General features: G+C 38.4%; 1 protein-coding gene across 4 annotated transcripts in view; it reads right to left on the minus strand.

The window, feature by feature from the left end:
• Dis3l2 (DIS3 like 3'-5' exoribonuclease 2) overlaps positions 1-19,067 on the minus strand; it is a 381,042-nt gene that overhangs the window by 329,004 nt on the left and 32,971 nt on the right. For all 4 annotated transcript variants that reach the window (XM_041650838.1, XM_041650836.1, XM_041650837.1 and 1 more), the window contains exons 4-5: positions 15,504-15,557; positions 7,886-7,987 (exon numbers count right to left, since the gene is read on the minus strand). In XM_041650838.1, coding sequence (XP_041506772.1) covers positions 7,886-7,987; positions 15,504-15,557 — 156 coding nt within the window. The remainder of the gene's footprint in view (positions 1-7,885; positions 7,988-15,503; positions 15,558-19,067) is intronic.

The following is a 19,067-nucleotide window of genomic DNA, read 5'->3' on the forward strand; positions in this document are numbered from 1 at the left end:
GAGAGGGAAATGGGAGGTGGTGGCGGGGAAGAGACAGAAATCTTTAATATATAAATAAATAAATAAATAAATAAATAAATAAATAAAAATTTTTAAAAAAGCTCATAATCATCAGCCACAAAGCATATATATGTTTCTTTGTACAATACTACACTGGAGTGCAGTAAAAGGAAATAACAGGATAAAGTTATTACGATTTAAAAGACAAACAGAGGGCCAGGGAGATGGCTCAGTGGGTAAAAGTACACAATGTACAAACCTGACAACTTGGGTTTGAATCCCCAGAAGATATATTACTAAAGTAAATCAAATTAAAAAGCCAGTCTCAGTAGTGTAAGTATCCGTAATTCCATGGAGTCAGTCAAGAGAATCTTCACAAGCTTGCCAGCCAGACAACCAAGCTCACAAGGTAAAGAGACCTCAATCAGGCAGAAAGGCAAAAACTGCCACCTGAAGCTGCCTACTGACCTTCACATATACTCCATCATACACACACACACACACACCCCTAAAATATTTGCTTGGTATCGTCTTGATTTTTGTCTTGGTTCTTCCATCTCTTCTCCTCTTTTTCTGGCTTTAAAAACTTCATTCTTCAAAACTTTGTTTGTTTATTTGGTTGTTTTTGAGACAGGGTTTCTCAATGTGTAGCTCTGGATGTCCTGGAACTAGCTCCACAGAGATCCACCTGCTGGGATTAAAGGCGTGCACCACCACCTCCAGGCTCTTCAAAACTATTACATAGTCTTGTCCTTCATCTTTTGTGCATGTGGTGTGTGTGTGTGTGCTCTTCACATGTGTGTTGGTGCAGTTGCTAGAGAGCACCCATCTAGACCTTTCTATTTTATTATAATTGTTGTTGTTTAAGACAGTGTCTCCATGTAGCTCTGGCTGTTCTTGGAACTCAATATGTAGACCAGGCTGGCCTCGAAGTCAGAAAGATTAGCCTGTCTCTGCCTCCCAAGTGCTAAGATTAAAGACTGCACCATCACACTCAGTTCCCTGCCTTACTTTTTAAGACAGGTTCTCTAGCTAAAGCTGGAACTTGACATTTCAGCTAGACAGGCTGGCCAATGAGTCCCTGCTGTCTGTGCCTCTGTTGCCACCATCATACCACCACCCCCATAGCACTGGGGTTACAGATGTGCACTGCTGCACCTGACTTTTTGTGAATGCTGAGGATCCAACCTCAGGTCTGTAAACTTGTACAACAAGCATGTTACCAATCAACTCATCTCCCCAGTCCTCGCAAACATATTTCTAATCAAAGCAGTATATGGGGACTGTATGAGCTGCCAGAGGCACTGGTTTTCCTTGGAGGGTAGAGACCCCCTCTTCTTCTTCATGTCTAGAAGAATTAGTAGAGAGACTTCAGCATTTAGCCAACAGTTCAACCCACATGTTCTTCTCTGAAACCTGATGTTTCCATAACCCTCTCCTGACAAATCATTCTCATCCTGGAATAAAACCAAACAAAAGCCCTCATCCCTCCAACCTAAATTCTAATGTAACCTTTATGCCACCTTCCCCAACTGTCTCAGAGTGTTTGCTGCTTATATAATGATGTGTATTTCTTTCCATGCTGTAAACCTTACCATAATTATTTCCATCCCCTTCCAACCAGCCCACGAGCTCCCTAAGGGCAAACCTGGGACCTATTTTGTTTATATCTTCAGGATCTAGCCCAGAGCAGGACAAATGAGAGAAGCCACAGTTATCCAGAAAAGCTCCAAGAAGAAACAGGATCAATGCTTGGGCATGGTTCCCACCACCATCACCCCTTTGAATACGTGAGGGAAAAGAGCGTTAAACAAAAGTCAAGAGAGCCTGATTCCAGTAGCCCTGGCTCTGCTTAATAAAAAAAAGAAAAAAAAAAAAAGAAAGAAAAAAAACCTGTTCAAACCACACACTCTCACAGATATCTGAATTCCCAGCTGTAAAGTAATGAAATGATCATCTGTCCCTCAAACATCCTTCAGTAGATGTCTATTATATACAAACACTAAAAATGTAAAGGAATTCTGAAATTAAAATTGTTATATAAGAATAAATTATTTTTATTATTGCCTCACAGCTTGATACTTTTATAGCTATCTATTTTGCCAAAAAGCATGCTGTGAAACAAATTGACTATTTACTGCTATAACTAAAAGAACTGTTGTTTTTTTCTAAAACCCTAAAGGCACTGTAGCGTGCATACCCGAGAGTGAACACAACAAGTATAAAGAAGTAAAGACAAATAATCCAATTAATTCACAGTTGTTTACACCACTGACTAGCAATCCCTTTGAGAACAAGTTTTTATACTAACAAACCTGTAAGACAACTGGCCAGAATGTTTTGAGGTGCCTGTACTATACATGTCTGGGATTTCTGATGACAGTCTGAAATCTAGTCTCTTCTCTCTAGTTTGATCCTGTCACCAACAACTGTCACAGGTGAATCACAGCAAATAGACTTCCAAGCCCTTCAAACTGAGAAGCTGTGAAATAGTCAGACAAAAAAGCCTAAGAGATGTACCTAATGGAGCTGATCTGAAAAGAACCAAAGCCATTGTCAGGAGCCCATGAAGATGCCTGGGAACTCCACAGACACAGAATAAGCAGCGAGGGTGGTCTCCAAATATCAAATCCTCTAAAAGCTAAAGAAGCACATGCTCACATCAAAACAGCTCTTATCAGTGGCAGCCCTATGGAGGCCCTACACCAGCCCTGGTCAGCAATTCCAAGAAGGGGAGGCTCCTTGTCAGTCAAGCTTATGACTGTCCCTGTCAATTTCTGTTCATTCGGGTGCTACCAATACACAGAGGGCACAAGATCTAGTCTGGGACTCAGTGGCCCAGCCACAACTGTTAATATCCACACTTCTCAACTATCTTCCTGCCAAACAGAGTTCAGATCCAAGGACCAATAACCCCTATCTGCTTCTTTCACTTTCCCTCCTGTCCAGTGAGTAAGTCTTTTACTCAGGTTATGGTTCCCCAAACAAAAAATTAATAAGGTCTGGGAACTTGTTAGAAATACACAATTTGGGGTACCACCTGGGCTTTACTGAATCAGAATTTTTATTTATCAAAATCCCCAAACAAATAATTTGCAGACTAAAGACCACCCTAAGCTAAGGCCTGACATGCTCACATCCATCTTTCTCAAAGACAAGAAATAATTGTTTTCAGCTTAATTTGAAAGCCTATCTGCTGAGTGCCATATTCTCTCCAGACTCCTGAATGCTAAATGGGCTGCTAAGACTTTATGTTCCCCCTACCCAGCTGCCTCTAACTTCTAAAGTTCCTCAGTCCCACAAAGGATAGTGGCTTTTTTGTCTCTTGACAAGATACATAGCCTGCTTTCCAGGCAAAAGAGGCAGCCTCCAAAGCTACAGGGACTCTAGGGTGCTCTGGCCCTTGTAAGTCAGAGGATTTTCTATGCTGCATGCCAATTCAATGAATGAAGCTAGCACCCAGTACTCAAGGTTCAGGGACTCTTATTCTTTTAACTTGTAAACTGCCTCAGCTCATTTAGTCCCTGGAATACTTCCCTCCACAATATGGTCTGGCAGCGATCAGAGAGGGGCAATTGAGAACATTTTCAGAGTTTTGCTGCTGCCTTGTTTTTATACATTGCTTGCCCACAGTGGAAGAACACAAAGCATATTTCAGCTTACACTAGGTAGGCCCTTGCATCAAATGTCTCTAATTCTGCCCTCTTTGGGTTCAGCTGCTCCTTATATTCCTGAGGACAAATACTACTGATACTCTCTTCTTACTTGCTAACTTTTTCTACTAAGTTCCATTCTGCCAGCCAGCCAGGAAAGATTAGTAGAAACAAACAAGGTACATCCAAAAGCACATGCCTATAATCCTAGGACTCAAAAAGGTGAGGTGGGAAGATAACAACCCTGAAGTCAAGCTGGACTACATACACCCCCACACACAAAGTTCCCAAAAACAAGACAATAAAAGCATACCCTCTTCTTTGAACATTCATATGGACTACAAGAGCTTGAGTTTGTTGACTCCATTTCACTGTTCATCTGTCCCCGACATCTTCAAATTGTATCAGTCCCTTATCTACACCAGGCATAACCTGGGCATCATAGTTTTGTTCCCATATGACAGGGATATGGGCTTCTCTATACTGTCCTCTCCTAACCTCTAAATGGCAGCTCACACAAGAACTTAGTATTCAGGGTTCTCCGCTCCTTTAGCTGTGATTCTAGATTATGCATCCACCAATGCTGCTGTAAACATTATGTGTATGCTAATTACTCCCAAAAATACATGTCTAGTTTCTAACTCTTCATGGAACTCCAAACACACTTATGCAAACATCTTTATTTTCAGTATTTTTTACAATATTATTGAGGGAAAGCTAACACATAATAAACTATATATACTAAAAGTACAAAGTGATAAATATTCATGTAATAAAAAAAAAACTCCACAAAAACTAACAAACATATGCACCTCTTCTACTCTCACCCTAAAAAACCACTGTTCACCTTTTGTCACTATTAATTATTTTTGCATTTCTAGATTTTTATAAAAGTGAAATCATAGGGTATTCTTTTTGCCTAACTTCTTTCACTCATCATAATTACTATGAGATCTATTTATCTTGTGGTACACGTCAGTCATTTTCTTTTTTACTGCTGAATGGGCATACCAAATCAGTCTACCCATTCATACATTGATGCATATTTGTTTCCACTTTGAAGTTAAAACTGAACGTTTGTATATAAGACTTTATTCATTTATAAGACTTGATGTGGCAATAATTTTATTTCACAAAGGTAAACAACCAAGAATGGAATGGGTGGGTCATGTATTAGTCATATGCTGAACTTTTTAAGAAACTACCAAACTCCTTTCCAAAGTGACTGTCCATTATCCCCACATCAACAGTACTAGTTACACAATACTAACACCAACACATGGTCAATCTTTTTAACTTTGGCAATTCTAGTGGATCTGTAGTATCTTGTGGTTTTACAATGCATTTCCTTAATGACTAGTGTTGAATATCTTTTTCCATATTTGCCATATCTTTAGTAAAGCTGTTCAAACTTTAGTGTGTTTTTTAATTGGGTTATTATTGAATTAATTTCTTTAAACTCTAAATAAAATCCCATAGTCAGATAATTTTTTTTTGTTTTTGTTTTTGTTTTTGTTTTTGTTTTGTTTTTCGAGACAGGGTTTCACTGTGGCTTTGGAGCCTGTCCTGGAACTAGCTCTGTAGACCAGGCTGGTCTCGAACTCACAGAGATCCGCCTGCCTCTGCCTCCCAAGTGCTGGGATTAAAGGCATGCGCCACCATCACCCGGCCAGATAATTTTTTTTTGCAATCTATCCCCTTATCTGTGGCCTATGATTTTATTTTTAAAACAGTGACTTATTGAAGAGCAAAGTGTATAATTTTGATTAAATCAAATTTACTGACTTTTTTCTTATATGTTTCAAATTCTTTGGTTATACTTCAAATCTGATGCCTAAAATTTGAAAATCTAACACTTTTGACTCAGTTTTCTAATAGAAAATTGGTGTTTTTACACAAACATTGAGATCTGATTCACTTCAAACTACTGTTTCCTTCTATTTGTTGGCCCCTATTTTGGTCATGGTTCAGAATGAACCTAGAGCCAACTACGACACACTCCTTAAAGCTGAGCTCCTTCCTTAGCCCTTGGTGTTTCCATTCTCATCCTGTGACAGGTTGGCCCTGAACTCACTGTGTAGTCTTGTCAAGCCTCCAACCTGAAATACTCCTGTCTCAGCTTCCTAAGGAACCTCTGTGCCTCTTCTAATCCCTGCATATATTAAGGGGCAAAGTTAATTTATTTTTATGTGTCTATAAAACTAGCACAACACATTTGTTGGAAAAAAGATCCCTTGTCCACTGAATTACCTTAGCAATTCATAAAGAAACAGTAAAAAATGTCTGAGTCTATTTAGGTGTTCTCTTTTTTGTTCCACTTATCTGCATGTCCACCTTAATGCTAATATCATTTGCCTTGGTTACAGGAGCTTTGACAAAAGTCTTAAACCCAGATAATGCTGTGTCTTCCAATTTTGTTCCTTGTTTGGCTCTTCTAGATGTTCTGCTCTTCCACACAAATCTGAAAAGCTGCCTATAAATTCTATAAAGAGACAGCTGACATTGGAGGGCAGGGCACTGAATCAGTCTGGTCTTGAGTTATTTCAGTAGAACTGGAAGCTTAACAATATTGACTCTTTTATTTCATAAACATGATATTTCTTACCATTTAGAATTCTTAACTTTGCTCACTAATGCTTTATAGGTTTAGTGTACACTGCTCTACTTTTGGTCAAGTTTATCCCTAATTATATCATATTTTTATCCTACTGCAAACAGCTTTTTCAAAAAAATTTTTAATTTCCTGTTTTTCATTGCCAGTATGTAGATGTACAAATGATTTTTTTAATATAAACTTTCTGTCCTTCAACCTTGATAACTCACTTCTTCTAGTATCTTTTTCAATAGACTCTTAGGACGTTCTACACATAAAAATCACTTAGTAAAATAATAAAACAATTTCCTAACTCCTTTTTCTACGGGCTTGAATCTCCAAAACAATGTAGGGAAGGTAGGCTTGGTGCCACAAATAGTTGCGGAATTTTGTCAAATGTGTTTTCTATGTCTACTGACTGATACTTGATTCAAATGTAAGGTCATAGTTTTAAACGATGAGCTACAGTGACTGCTTTTAAACACTCAGTCAACTCTGCATTTCTAGAACAAGTTCCATCTATTCATGTCCTATTCTTATGTACATACTCCTAGAGAATCTCTGCTAATATTTTGTTCGATACTTGCTCACCTGTGTTCTCTTATGTTATTTCCCACTCTGGTATTTCACAATGGTGGCCTCATAGGATGAAGGGAAAGGGAATCACTCCTCATGTAAGACAAGGACTATGTATTTCTTCTTTAAATGTTTAATGCAGTTTACCAGTAAGTGACACCATCTAGGGTATTGAAGTGTTTTTCAGTAATACACCCAAAAGGAAAAATATTAATAAGAGCAGGCAAAACTAGTGACTGCTATAGCAAAACATGTTTTTTCTCATTTCAGCTAATCACAACACACTCATTTTGCTTAAATAAAAACTTAACATATGTTTGTGGCTCCCCTCTTTAACTTGTCCTGTTCCTCAAACCTGTCTTCAATTCCTATCTGTTCTACTTTCACATGCTAACTTCTCTCCACATGTCCCCACTACAGTCCAATGTTCAAACAACAGCCAGGAGGATTTAGGATTTGATTTTTTCCACTTTTATATACTAACTGTAAAAAACAGTAGATTAGTTCATGAATCTAAACTATACTGACTGCAGGGATGCTAACTAGTTCGCCAAACTCTTTCCTACTCAACTAGCTCAAGCAACACAGGAACTTACAAAATCAGACCTCTGGATCCAGGCCCGTTGGTATATGCCTTTAATCCAGCACTAAACATGTATTGCTGTGTGTTTCTGTATGGACAGGAGAAACCTCTAAAGAAAGAACACCATCATCTCTATGGGTCTGTTGTCCCAGCTCTCGCAGTAAAGGTTGTAGGAAAGTAGTGAGTGATTTTAAGCTTGACAAGACCCTATAAGCATTTTTCCTATCCAAAAGATTATCAGAAATCCATGTAAGGATCTGACAAAGTAGAAGGACTGAAGAGGGATCAATATGCTTCAAATCCCACTCAGTACCAAGATTCAGAAGCAACATTCAGTTTTACCTTGTGGTCCAAGGGGCCTGTCACCCAAAAACACACACACACACACACACACACACACACACACAATGCCTGTAAGTACACTGTGGAATGCACAATACCCTGTGAAGAAAATAATTAGAAAAGGAAATTTAAACTCACCTTCCACTGGTCTTCAGGAAGCAGTTTTACAACAACAAGGTCCCCATTTAAGGCTCTATTACGAGCAACAACTCCATCAATAAAAATGTCCCGATCACCATCCTAAGTTAGAAGAAGAAATAAAGGAACAGTCAACTTACCAAGGCCTGGAGCCAACATTTATTTCCTTAAAAGTGTTTAGACTCTAAATCTACCTACTAACTTAACAAGAACACTACTTCAAAGCCTCAAGCAAATCTAAAGAGAATTAAGTCTCTTCTGATAAAAAGAAATGGTGATATAAACCTAAGAACAAACTAGCAGAGTGCTAAAAATCACCAAATACTTAGAGAGTATTTAGTATATACTAAAGGCAGACAAAAACAAAGAAAAGCACATAAAGAAAAAAAAACTAAGACTGGCTAGGCAGTGGTGGTGCACACCTTTAATCCCAGCTCTAGGGAGGCAGAAGCAGGCAGATCTCAGTAAGTTCAAGGCTAGCTTAGTCTACAGAGCTAGTTACAGGACAGCTGGGGCTATTACACAGAGAAACCCTGTCTTGAAAAACCAAACAAAAGCAAAATTAAGACTGCAGATTTTGATTACTAAAACAAGAAAGATGATGTTATCCTTTTTAGCAGAAAGCAGAGAAGGAAAGAGCATCATCTTGAGATTAACAGATACACATATAAACACTTATATTTACATATAATTTTAAGAAAACAAAAAATAACATGATTTTATAAGGCATTTAAAACCCTAGTGCCAGGCACAGGAAACTTCCTTCCAAGTTGATCAGGGGAGTCCAAAAGACTCTCAAAATAACATATGCTGTTGCTGTTGCCCTAAGTTGCCTCCCAGAAACTGAACATCAATCCCTATTGCTGAAAACACCACATACTTCAGATACACAACTTGGAGGAATAGAGCTTTGAATCTGGCCTGGAGGCCTCCTCCCTGAGAACTAGCTTTCATAGTACTAAGAGGTGCTAAGGATAAAAGCAAAATTGATCCTCCAGCCCAACTATAATGCCTATGAGCCACAACACTCATTAGTATTGCAAGATAACCCCAAAGGTGTGAAAGTGGTACTCACATCTAATTGGACTTAAAGCCCATTCAATAGAATGGAATTTATTCCTGATACTGTAAATCTAGCCAACTAATGATGGCTGGTGAGGCCATGGACCCTAGAATAGAGCCTACTACTGCTATATTCCTAAACCAATATATTTTCTAACCGCATTCTAAATTTTTATCCTTTTACCCACATATAAGTATAGCTCTCACCTCTCATCATAGAAGATTCATTTTGCAGCACACAGAAACCATTACAAAAATTCACAATTGGTCAAAGGGCAGAAAACAACTAACTGTGGGGTGTCCAACCTCAAAAGAACATCTACAGCACAGTCCCGCACCTAAGGCTCATGGAACATGGCAAAAGAGGGAGCAGAAAGACTGTAAAAGTCAAAGGGCCAGGATGTCTGCTGCAAGACAGTGTCCTCTATATATGACAAGGAAGCTGCACAATAAAATCTCAACAATATGGCTACATAAATAAAATCTGCACAATGATGACACCAGTTTACATGCCGATGTGGATGAGGGAAATCTCACACGACTCCACCCATAGGCGAAGAGTTAAAAGCAATTAATGACTTCTGGGAGAGGGAGAATCAGTCTTCCCCTCCGATGAACTTCCTAATAGGTTATCCAACATCCTAAACACATATACATATAAGCAACACCAAAATGACTTAGCAGGTTATATTTATATGTACATGAGCATATACATGTACATATATGCACATAAACATATGGTTATGAACTTGCTAAGTAATGAGGAGACTCAGAAGGAGCTGGATGAGAGGGAAAGGAAAATTTAAATACAATACTCATATATAAAATTCTAAAAAAAATGAAAAAAAAATGAGATTCATAAAGCATCTTTAATCCTCCTTACTCCTGCCTTTGGAGCACAGTAAGCTCTAGACCAGTGGTTCTCAGCTTGTGGGTCAAAACCTCCACAGGTCCACATATCAGATAGCCTGCATATATGTTTACATTATAATTCATAACAGTAGCAAAATTACAGCTATGAAATAACAGCAAAATAATTTTATGGTTGGGGTCACTACCACATGAGGAACTCTATTAAATGGTCACAGCATTAGGAAGGCTGAGAACACTGCACTGCTCTAGACCATGAACATGAAGCATTCTTAGTCTCACAGCCAGAAATACCCCATTGTGAGTGGTGTGGAGTCCAGTGAAAACCCTCACCACCCCCTCACGCCAGCCATCTACTTCAAAACTTAATGGGTACCAGAGTCTTCTTGAAAAGTCAGATTGCAAGCAAAAGCTAAGGAAAAGTAAGCCTTAGGAGGTCAGAGACTGAGATAAAAATGTCTCGAGGAGATGAGGGAGGGAGACTTTATCGGGGGAGGGGGAGGGAAATGGGAAGCGGTTGTGGGGACGAGGCAGAAATCCTTAATAAATAAATAAATTTAAATAAATAAAAAAAAGAATAAGAGGAAATGTATCAGTCCTAGTGAATTTCCTTGATGTCTGAAATTTTATTAATCCCTTCCATATGGTATACATGATTCTCTGTGGACCGGTTAGTAATAACTCTTTTTGGTTTTGCCTTTTCTTCTTTCTTTATTAATTAGTATTGTGTCTTCATTCTTAATAAAAAAAAAGAAAAAAAAATGTCTCATCAACAAACATGTACTCTTCTTCTTTATTCTTCCAAGTCATACTGATGTGTTCCTTTTCAGAAAATAAAAGACGGGTTAAATATTGGCTTTGCTACAGGAGCTGACAGTAAAACTGTCTGGAAAGCCACTTTTTTTTTTAAATACAGACACTCTATACTGATAAGATTTAACATTCAAATAACTGAGTACTATAAAATTTTAGTTAGTTAAAACTATCATTCCAAACTCACCAACCCCACCTCAAGTGGGAGGAGGGGAGTGGATTTTAGTCATTCAGCATGTTTTATAGTTTCTACTTATAAACAAATTTGAGATATTTTAAAACAGATTTTCTGTTCAATTTCCAATCCAGTGATGGCTGGCAGCTGTGGCCTACATTCTGCCAAACCTGACCCCACCCTACCCTAGTCCCTAAGGAACAGCTACCATATTAGCCACAAAGAATTGCGGCAGTTTGACCTTGTGATGAGATTCTCAGAGAAACACAGATACTGGTAAACAGAATGTGAATAACTCAAGTGTGACACATCACCATTAATTGTTGCCTTCTGCAATATATTTAAAGCACCATGATCTTATGAACCTCCCTCCAATGAAGAGAGCTGTTCAAGGTCATCTTAACCCATTCTCAAGTTTCAAAACATCAGCAAGGCAATGCCCCCTCAACAAACAGCTGTAATCATCCTTTGGTGCTCGGAAATTAAAGATTGGCTATACTGTGATATTCCTATCTCAAAGAAACAAGAAAGGGGAAATGAGTAGAAGCTGAGACAACCACTAGCCATTCTAAAACTATTCCGTCTCTGATTCTCTCAAAAGACTATCTATAGCCAAGTCTATCATTTTAAAGATACTAAACTTAGGAACTACTCAACACTATCCCTCTTAACTAAGGTTTAAAGCCACACAACTCAGCTCTTGACTTGGGTGCTTAGAAAACTTGCCTTTTCCAGTAGAAAGAAGATCAGAAAGAATATCTATCAGGAGAAGGAAAGAGAGATGGAGGAGGAGGCAGCAAGTGAATGATGGATATCCATAAAAAATAAATATAAGGAATGAGGAAAATCTGACTCAAAAAGACAATGAGGACGGACTCGCTAAGACTGTCATAATGGTCAGAGTACCCTCTATTGGTGGAATAGATCCTTTTGGACCAGAAAGAAATTCCACAGCTGGATAAAGGGTGTCTCCCACGACAAGACACATGCAAATTACAAAGCTTCTTAGACCAGTATAATCCAGGACAGAAACAACAGCAGCAAGAAGCTGCACCATTTCTCTTCTTTATCTCAACTCAAATAGGATAAAAAGATATTATAATACTATCATATATCTTAGTTTTCTTAAAAGTTGTTTGGTTTTATTTTTCACTTTGTATTTTGCTTTTGTCAAGAATTCTAAGTCACTGGTAAGACATACGTGACTCATTCCATACATTTGGGATCTGCCATAAAAAAACAAAAATCTACTTACTACCAATAGAAATTATAATGACTCCAAGTCAAGTTCCAATAACACAAAATATTCTTTTATATCTGATGATAAAATCTTAGCCCACTGGCTTAGATAGATGTTCTCACATGGCAAATAACACTAAGTAAACACTTTAGAGTAAGAATAAACCTAACTGGATGGTGGTGGTGGCACGCGCCTTCAATCCCAGCACTGGGGGGGGAGGGCGCAAAGGCAGGAGGATCTCTGTGAGTTCAAGGACAGCCTGGTTTACAAGAGCTAGTTCCAGGACAGACTCCAAAGCTACAGAGAAACCCTGTCTTGAAAAATTTTTTTTAAAAAAAATTTAAATTAAAAAAAAAGAATAAACCTAGTCAAATCTCCTTTTTCTCTCACCAAAAGCCCTAGAATTTTGAAGTTGTGACAAACAGATGATATTGAATCAATGCTTCATATTAGAAATAAGGAAATCTTTCTATTTCCTATGGTCAGATCAGAGATTCTTTTCATGCCCTTTTCTGTCTTTCATTCAAGCCTCAACATCCCACTTTCTAGTCTACTTGTGAGATTTTGCAATTCATAGAAGTTTGTTCTTGACATGGGCGTGAACTACACTTAGCCAGAAATCCACACTACTGAATTCTACTACTGTCCTTGTCAATTCCTTTTTATGACGACTCTGGAAACCAAAGCTGACCAAAAGAGGCCCAAAACAAGAATGCACTACTACTCCAATGTCCAAACTATTTCTATTCACCTACAACTGGGCTTCAATGAGCAGTTTTTGCAGCCAAGAGGCAAATTTACCTAAGAGGTACATATGGTAGCTTTAGTCTTTCTGAAAGAATGTGACTACTTCATTAGATTCTAGACAAAAGAACAAATGATGTATAGGGGGAAAAACAATTCTAATACCGCATCTATTTGAAACTTTCTAAATAGAACATGACAAGAAAACACTTTCAAACAAGAAAACAACTGAGAACCTCTGAAACATCAGCACATTTTGCTTTTGCTTCCTAGCTTTTCTTTAACAAACCAAACTAGCATGCAGGCACAACATTTGCAAAACGAAGCACATGAATTTAATTTGTAGGAACCTCACCATGTTTCTCAGCCCTCATCATCTGACAAGGAATTCTAGGAGCCAAAGGAATGTGTCCCCTGAAATTGGCCCAAGCACCTAGGTGGCACCCCTGTATTTTATGCAAGTCCAAAGGTAGTATTGCTAAGAAACATGAACATAGTACCTATGGGATAAGACAGCCATAGATACACATGCAAGAGTCCTGGTGGGATGTAAAGGAACCAAGAGGAGACAAGGAATCAGGCTTAAGAAAGAAAGGGACAGAACACAGGAGATCACTATTTCAGTCAGCTCGAAGCTCAAACAGATACGAGCTACACACACAAATAAACATGGGTATATAGAGTCATATTTGTTATAAAATATATTTCTAAGATGATTTTTATTCACGTATATGTTAAGGTATTCATGCACATGCATGCAGGTATCCACCAAGGTCAGAAAAAGGAGTCCAGTTCCCTGGAGCTGAAGATACAGGGCTTATAGGGTACCTGGCATGGGTGCTGGATACAAACTTTTACCCTCTGGAAGAGCAGCAAGTGCTCTTGACCACTGAGAAATCTCTTTGGCCCATGAAATATATTTTTGCTTAATGGATTGTTAGATTGATTTACAGATTCATATAGAAATATTTATATTTATTATTTTTAAATTAAGTATAGAACATGGTGCTATGTGCATCTAATTATAGTGTTCACAAAGCATAAGATTTCCTGGAGTTGGAATTACAGGTGGTTGTGATATGGTCAATAGGAACTGAACTTGGGTCCTCTGTAAGAGGAGCACAGGCTCTTAACTCCTAAGCTATCTCTCCTGCTCCTAATTCATGACTTTTTAATATCTGAAACATGTGTCTCTCTGTCCCTTAGTCCTAGTCTTCACATTTGTTAAGTGGCGCCCTAACAGGGATCTAACACAGAGGAACTCAAGACTGGGTACTTAGAAGGAAAAAAAGCTAGTAATAAAATTTTCAAAATGCTACAGTCCTCCTTATCATTCCAGCCAGTGAAGTGAACATACAACACACAGAGCAGATGAGAGGTTTGAACTCTGCTCAGTTCATAGATACCTTATGGAATGAATTCCTTACTCCATTAAGTGAGCTTTCCATGTTTAAAAATCACTATTTTTTCATATATAAGAAATCCTGAATTAATCAAACTCCTCCACCTGTATGGAATGCTACAACAACAATCATCCTTTCTAATGTGAGAAACGTTAGTTTTACAGAACCTATTGAGAGGTGGCTAGCCTTGACTCTTAACATGGCACCTTCTTATACATGGTCACTGTATGAGCAAACTCTAGAATCTAGTACCCATGTAAACCACACTCTACATACTCTGCTGCATGAAATACACCACAAAGTTCTCACTATTCAGGTACAAGTCAGAATGTAGATAGGTTTTGTCCAAGGAAGAGAGAATGTGAAATGTCAGAGAACCTTTTCCTAGTGCAACAGCAAACCTTCTACTTGGAAGTAAATATGTTTCCTTGATATTTGGTGAGAAAGAGAAGAGAAACAGAGCAGAACTTAAGAACAGATAATAAGGTCACTGTAATAATAACAACAGCACTAATAACAGAATCACCTATGAAGAACATGATAATAATTAAACTTTCCATTTAGTAAACAAAATAAGTTAACTGAAATATTTGTGTTGTATTTCTCTTCTATAAGTTCATCCCTATGGTCTCTTCCACTGTAAATATATATATAGTTATCCAGGAAAAGTCAGGCCAGGAACTCAAGAATATTGCCCTTCCAGCTTTGCACAATCAAGGCTCCTTCTGCATAGACCTGCTGCTAACCACTATCAGTGTGAAGACACTTTAACTGGAAAGAAGCTTTGAGGATGAGTCATGAATATAAGAAACAGCCTAAAACCCAAAAAGTAAAGAGCCTTGTCTGAAGGTCTATCACCTGTATGAAAGTGAAGTGAAAAACTGACAAAAAAAATTACACATTATTTTTGGACAAATGTTCAGATTAGCTCGTGCAGTAGAACGAAAGTAGATAGCATATTTGTTTAGGAAAGATTACCTTAAATCAGTGGAAAAAACTATAAATCCTTTTAAGCTATAAACCAAGAGCATCCAATTACATGAACTGGCGGGTAGCCTGCCTGGGTCCAGCTGCTTTCTGCAGTCTCAGAACAAATACCATCCCTCTCATTTGGCATTCAATTTTAAGACTGGCAGAAGGGGTAGTGAACCAAAGACAAATTTTATTTATTTAAATTTGAAGCAAATCTTTGCCTATTCTCAATTTAGTTTTACTATTCTGCTTTTTAGTTAAAGTGTATGATTTCAAGTTCAGAGAATATCTAAAATATTCAATATGACATTAAGTTTATTATAAAGTTAATAAACTTACCGGAGAAGGAATGAAGGCTTCATGAAACTTCTTTGGATTGATTCTCAATACACCCTTTAAAATGAAACAAAAAAATCTGTGAAAATCTAATTTGCTGGATATTTATGATTTTTCCTATATATGCTGCTCTCTGATAGAAAGTTCTTAAACAGTCTGATTCAGAAAACAAGTTAGATACATGAGAACTATGGGTTAAATGCATGAAAACTGATTGAGGTTGGTGTGTGAGACACCAGGTTCAAACACTGAAAGCTCAAACTGACACCTTGCTGTGATGGGCAAAGGGAAGAAACAGCAGCACTTGGCACAGACCAGGAAATGACAAGTACTGATCTTCACATTAACATTAACTTTAATAAGGCTTTGTGGAGATCATGTCTCACATTAGCCGTCCTTTTGCTCTCTCAGTTCCATGACCTCTGCACAATGGATGTTTCTGGAGCTATTTTTCAACTTGGTTTCTAACTAGATACTTGGCCTCAAGGAAATGGATGTGCATGTTTTACTATGATGCAGAACAGAACAAGTTAATAATTCAAAATAGTTCAGAACCAGCTCTTAATGCGAATGGCAATGCTAGCTAGCTCCCACAGCTAGGCCACCCAGTCTGCCTTCAACTTCCTATGATTCCAGCACCAAGTCAAGGTCCACTTTTATTTATGTACTGGGGTGCAGCTGGGGACAGTCCTCAACAGCAGCTCAGTGCTGTGGGTCTTTTCAGGAAGCCATAACCTCGCCAGATTCCAGCTGCACTCACAGGCCACTGGGACATGTAGAGGGAAGAAGCTGTTTTCCTAACACGACTCAAAGGACAACTTAAGAAAGTGTTTAAATAGCATTTCCCACTAAAGTGAATGACTCAAAGGCACATAGTTCACAAGATAGGTGAAGGTATAAAATTAAATGGAAAATAATTTCTTTCTTTCACTGGTGTTTAAATTACAAATTTCCAGGCCATGGTACACATGCTAACATACAAATCAGACTATCACAAATGAAAACTCAGTCCTTAAAGATTTGTCAAACAGTGATTATAGTCAAAACTTGAAACAGACCACATCGAGTGCTGAATAAGAACTAAGCTTGACCCCTGAGAAAGAGAATGCGTGGAGTGCTGTGAAGTTACAGCTGCAGCATACTTTCAGCCAGGGCACCACGAAAGGCTCAGGAGATGCTCTTGAGTCCTAATGCAAGAGCAAACGGTGAAGGTGAGCCAGAGGGAAGGGCAGTAGGGGTGTAGTGTTAGCAAGAGTAGGCAAGAGGTCCAACGCTCACTCTTCCACATCCTGCCAGAACTCTGCTTAGAGTTACAGAACAAGGGGCCAGGAGTTATGGCTGACAGGCTATCCCAGTCTTTCTTGTTTAAAGTGCTGAAGCAAATTCACTTCTAAAGAATTGTTTCTTCATGAAGGAAAAGGAAAAATTCCTACAGTTTTTTCTAAGTACTCATACACTCAACAAATATTTCCTGACAACAGCTTAGCAGGCGCTATGTACGATGATGAGACTACAAAAGGGAGAAATAGACAATCTTAGGGGAAGGCTGCAATGAACTAAAATAGGATTTTTAAGCATTTCCTTTTCTGATTCTAGACACCCTTTTCTAACCATTTTTTTAACTCCTATTCATCTATCATCTCCCTTTCAGTTCAGTGAAGGGTTAAGCTCTTGGTTTGAGTATGCCTTTAATTGTAGAACACTAAGAGAAGCCAAGGCTGGGCTCATGGGAGAGACACACGTTGTTCAGGTCTGCATTTAGGCTCTACTTAAAAGAAAACATATTAAAAGCACCAGAAAGCTCTTGATTGATTCTCTATCCCAAACCTCCCAAAAGATGAAAGCATAGAGGGGAGGGTAGACACCTTGTGTTAGATCGACATTTAGAAATTTGGCTTAAGAACCGGATGTCAAGAACAGATCCCAGAGAGAACAGATCACACATAGAAACAGGCAACTCCAACCAGGTCCTCAGCAGACCAGAGTTGTTCCCTACAGCCTGAAAGAAAAAGGTAAGAGTAAAGTCTGTCAAGAAATAGTCCACCAGGTCAAAGAGTCATCCAGCAGAGGACGTCTCACCCAGGAGGCTGAAGCCAGCAATTCTGTCTTTCCATAATTCCCTATCTTTCCTCTTTTTAAACTTTTCCTAGCCTGGATCTTGACCTATAAGGAGGATCATGTACTTCCCATCCTGTTCTGAATCTTACTGCAACTTCTCACCTGTTCAGATCCTGGCTCTGCCCTGATGTCATTGGTTCCTTTGGGTGCTGACAAAGAGAACATCTCAAAGATGGTGAGGACTGTTTTCACATAATTTGGATTTAAAATTAGTTTGTTCCTATATTCCTTCTCAAAAACCCTTTTGAAGTTCACGCCATAGACTTGGTACAGCTACCTTCTCCTTCTCACTTCCTGATTGTAGCACTAATTCATTAATCTTTTGACTCAAATGTCACTGTCTTCCCTTCTATCCCAATCCCTATAAACATTTAGGAGCTTCAAATCCACATCAATAACCAAATCACTCAAGGTACCTTTGTCTCCATCCATCCAGCTACCATTTCCACTGACTATACCCTACTATCAAATTACTTCAAACACAAGAAGCTAGTATCATCTAATATCATCCTTTCTAACTGCAGTCTTCTATACTTACCATATATACTCACTTACCATAAGAATTCCAAATAATAGGTCAGTATCGCCAAGACCTCCACTAGCCTACTATGGTTACTCCCCTCCTTGGCCAACTAACTAGTAGCTATTTATTTATTTATTTATTTATTTATTTTTGGTTTATCAAGACAGGGTTTCTCTGTATAATAGCTCTGGCTCTGGCTGTCCTGGAACTAGAACTAGAACTCACAGAGATTTGCCTGCCTCTGCCTCCCAAGTGCTGGGATTAAAGACATGTGCCACCACTGCCCGACCAACTAGTAGTCTTTACCTGCTATTATTCCTTGCCATTATCCCTTAGCTTCACAAACCTTGGGTCCCCATTTCCTCTTATACACAATCAATAAGGCCTACCTCTCAAGTGACTCCAACTATTTGTCTTCTCCTTACCTATACCAAAGGACCAAAACAGCACTACAGAAAAATAACACACAATGGTCTAATTAGTCTTACTTGGCAGTCACAGATATATTTAGCTGGCTTACAGCGTGCCTGAAACACTTAAAACTAAGGAATTTCACACATAAAAAATATGTTCACAGATTTTCTTGAAAAATAATCCTAAGACGTACATACTCAAACACAGGACAGCAAACACCTCAGTTAAATTACAGATGTTCCTATGACAGTAATTACAACCTCAAATACTACTTACATGGGTAGAATATTGGTCATGTACTTTTAAGAGCTAATGAACTAATTTAAATTAGCTAATTTAAATTCAATTAAGTTAAATTAGTTATGAACTAATTTAAGTCCCACAGCTATGACACAGATACTACTTACTTCATTTATTACAGATGAGGTGACTGAGGCACTGAGGAGGTAACCACCTCTTGGCTACAGTCATCACCAGGGCCTCATCACACATTTACACATCCCCAAAAGCAG

The sequence above is a fragment of the Microtus oregoni genome, unplaced genomic scaffold (assembly GCF_018167655.1).
Source record: "Microtus oregoni isolate MIOR12 unplaced genomic scaffold, Mior012 000004F_ref0000308, whole genome shotgun sequence".
Taxonomy (NCBI): domain Eukaryota; kingdom Metazoa; phylum Chordata; class Mammalia; order Rodentia; family Cricetidae; genus Microtus; species Microtus oregoni.